Source organism: Kryptolebias marmoratus, linkage group LG14 (assembly GCF_001649575.2).
Source record: "Kryptolebias marmoratus isolate JLee-2015 linkage group LG14, ASM164957v2, whole genome shotgun sequence".
NCBI lineage: Eukaryota > Metazoa > Chordata > Actinopteri > Cyprinodontiformes > Rivulidae > Kryptolebias > Kryptolebias marmoratus.
The window spans coordinates 24,897,461-24,901,035 of record NC_051443.1 but is presented as its reverse complement, the minus strand read 5'-3'; the positions used below and the strand labels follow the sequence as shown (position 1 = coordinate 24,901,035).

The 3,575-nt window shown below is 49.7% G+C and overlaps 1 protein-coding gene across 3 annotated transcripts in view; it reads right to left on the bottom strand.

Moving 5' to 3' along the window:
- shroom3 (shroom family member 3) overlaps window positions 1–3,569 on the bottom strand; it is a 52,008-nt gene extending 48,439 nt beyond the window's left edge. For all 3 annotated transcript variants that reach the window (XM_017432934.3, XM_017432935.3, XM_037979609.1), the window contains exon 1: window positions 3,169–3,569. In XM_017432934.3, coding sequence (XP_017288423.1) covers window positions 3,169–3,285 — 117 coding nt within the window. In that variant the 5' untranslated portion in view covers window positions 3,286–3,569. The remainder of the gene's footprint in view (window positions 1–3,168) is intronic.
- Window positions 3,570–3,575: the final 6 nt, after the last annotated feature.

The window sequence follows — 3,575 nt, the reverse complement described above, 5'->3', positions numbered from 1 at the left end:
AGAGAGACCCACAAAGCCCGCCATAGTCATCTTGAAAAGCCCCCCCCCCCCCTCCCGTATACTCATGTGCCTTAAACAGGAAGTTAATAAAATGGAAATGGTTGGTGATATTAAGGTGTATCCATAGAAATGGCCGACCCTGTAGAAACGTTTCTTCATATTAACCTCTGATGTTGTGCCTCTGACACGTTTCCAGCGGTCCGTGTGGTATTTTAATTAAATTACGTAGCTCATGCGATACGACTGCCTGGTCTAAATTTAGTCCGAGATAATTCAGGGCTACAGATATGAGGACCACAACCAGCCAGAACGCTGAAACGCTCAGTGGATTTCTCAGTTTATATCTTCAAAATCTATCCGAGCTCAGCAAACCATCGTCACTCTGAAGTCAAAAATGGACACAAGTGCTCAGAATTGGTGAATTTCAACGATAAAGCAACAGATTTTAACTGTAGCGTTCCACAAGATCTGGTGTTGGGTCCCAAACATTTCCTTTTAAACAATGGCATTTATGATAAGCTCAGAATCTTACGTTGTTTTTATTAGTTTGGAGATGGTTTAAAGTTTTCAGGCTAGGGTTACGAAGTGCTTTGGGTGGATGAACGGATGAACGGATCCAGAGACGGCAAATTCAAACGGGCAGACATGAATCTATCCTCATCAAAACGATGTACGCTGAACTCAAGCCTCCTCTGTGACCTCCAGCACGGACCAAGGATGATTAATAAGGTCCTACTATGATGATAAACAACCAACAGGAGGTCACACTGGGTCCTCAAAACAATGACCCGAAAGCCTCGTTGTGAACAAGTCGATTTTCACACTCAAACTCCCAACTGTTCCTCCAACAAAGGTGGCATTAATCCACCGGGGAAGAGTTGGCAACTATGTGAAAACAAACGGTGTTTTTATAGCTCTTTGTTACTTACTCCGGTACAGCAAGATTTACATCCAAGCCGAACTGAAACCTCTTTCTTTGCTGGCTGTGTTGGGTGGGGGGTGGGGTGGTGGTGGGGTGGTGGAATACACTCCAACGGTGAAAGGACGTGAAGGAAGCAGACATTAGACCAGTGTTTGGTCAAACTGTGCCGATCAAAGCGCAGCGAAGGAAGGGTTGTGTTCAAACGGACCCAGGAAAACACATCATTCACATTCTTGTCTTATTTTACAACCATTTGGCTTCCAGCCCAGAATAACCTCCACAAACTCACACCAGCTGGCGATTTGCATGTAAATAAAACGAGGCCAGGTTGGGGCATCGTCAGCGATCGTGTTTTAGATTTATAGTCAGAGGGGACGAAGCCCCACAGATCCGAGGATTTCTGCGACTTCAGATCCGAAACTTTGTCTGAATGACTGTCCGGCGCTTCCATTTTCATCCTGTTGATTCGAGCCGGCGAATCTCCCTTCCTTCCTTCTTGTTATAAAAACAACAACCGGTCCGTTTCTGTGGTCGGGTCCTGGAGGCGACAGGTGCAGGAAGGACGGTGTTCCCAGGCCAGAGAGGATCTCCAATCCCTCTGGTAAGTTCTGGGTTTTCTTCTTCCTCCAGCTGTTCCCTTTTTTAGGGGTCTCCACAGCGAGTCGTCCTCCAACTGCCTCCATGTCCTCTCTAACATCCTTCTGTCCCTCCTCTGGACATGTCCAAACCGTCTCTAACTTTATCTCCCAGTCCTTCAACCTGTGCTGGACCTCTGATGTCCTCATTCATCATCCTGTCCGTCCTCGTCCCTCCCGAGGAGAACCTCAACATCTTCAGCTCTGTCACTTCCTGTTCTGTCCCCAAACCAAACATGGCTGCTCTCACCACTGTCTGGAAACCTTTCCTTTGACCTCTGACCTTTGCTGCAACCCTTTTATCCTGAAACTTTCCTCCATCCTGCCTGGACTCTCTTCTTCACCTCTTTACCACCGTCCCCGTCCTCCTGGACAGTGGAGCCTAAGTCCTTGAAGTCCTCCACCTCTGTGACCTCTGACCTTGTAGCCTCCCTGTTCCACCTGCCTCCACCTCTCCAGGTTCTCCTCCACCTGTTCCCTGTTCTCCCCGCAGATCACGATGTCCTCTGCAGACATCAGTCCTGTCCTCATCTGTTAGTCTGTCCATCAGCAGAGCAAACAGGAAGGAGCTCAGAGCCGATCCTTGAGGCACTCCCACCTCCACCTCACCACTGTCCTGCTGTCCTCATACATGTCCTGCTGTCCTCACCACTGTCCTGCTGTCCTCATACATGTCCTGTCCCAGGCTAACGTGCTTCTCTGCCACTCCAGATGTCCTCACACAACCCCACAGCTCCTCCCTCGACACCCTGCCGTATGCTTTATAGAAAAGTCCTTAAATGCTACTTGTGTTTTGAGTGTCGGCGCCCTTGGAGGACCAAAAACCAACAAACAAGAGCCCGAGTTGAAACAACCGACCTTAAAGCTGACCTCCGTTCCAAAAATAAATAAAATCATAAAGTAGGTCAACAACGACGACGTTTGGTTTGGAGAAGCCCGAGGACTTTAATGTTTCGGTACTTATTTACGCTCAGATTTGTGACCCCGCGCTGCCAAAAATGAGTCATGGCGAGGAAACTTTTTAACGCCGAGTTACTATTTTCAGGTTCTGCGTCTCGGAAGCTTCGAAACGATCCGCAGTTTGCCGAAAACCCGCGATTTATAACCTGGGAACGAGCCGGTTTCGTTTCAGGACTGCCCGGAGTGACGCCATCAGGAATTCCAGACCCCCGAGCTTAACAATGAGGTTCAACATTATACGAAGGGATTTCCCGGCCTGTTAGATTTTGACAGGTTTTTAACCGTTAAAGATGGTGTCTTTAAAGTTGTTACGCAAATCTCGAATGTGGCAAAAATCTAAATTTTCACTGATTTAGCGGCCTGAGCTCATCCTGACTCGTTTCACAGCACTTGTTTGATAAACTGTGCAGATACAAGTGCTTTGTTTACACTGAGTGCGTACCCGCATTTTCAGATCTGCTTATCAGTATAACTGCAAAACTACAGGAGTGAACTCTTTCAAACTGCAGCTTTCGGTGAACATCAGGAGAAACTTTGTTTTCAGGGTCGATTTCGTAATTTGACACTAGTCCCTTTAAAGATTCTGTCCAAAATGGAGGTGAAAACTTTTTTAAAAAAACTTGTGGAGTTTCTCCTGTTGCTGACACCCACCTTGGAGATGATGAGCGGCTCCCCGTGCTCCAGGCCCCCCTGCAGGGTGAAGCCCCAGGGCGCTCCCCCCTGGAGCCGGGCCTCCAGCCGGAGCCCTGCCCGGCCTCGGCTCTCCATGCCCGGCCGCCTCCGCCTCCGTCCTCGGCCCCACGCGAAGCGGACAGCGGCTCCTCTGCGCTCATTTACGGCTCCGCCGGCGGGACGGGTTCGGGGAAACCGAGCCAGAGTCCCGCAAAGTGCATTCCCGGAGAGCCGGAGTGGGTCGGAGCTCCTGCCGGGCGAAGTCCCGGAAAGTTCTGTCGGGTCCGGAACCGACGAGACGGAAGGGAGCAGAAACCCGAACCCGTCTGCCGCCCTCTTCCGAAAAATCAGTTTAGCATCACAAAAGGATTTACTGCGACTCACCG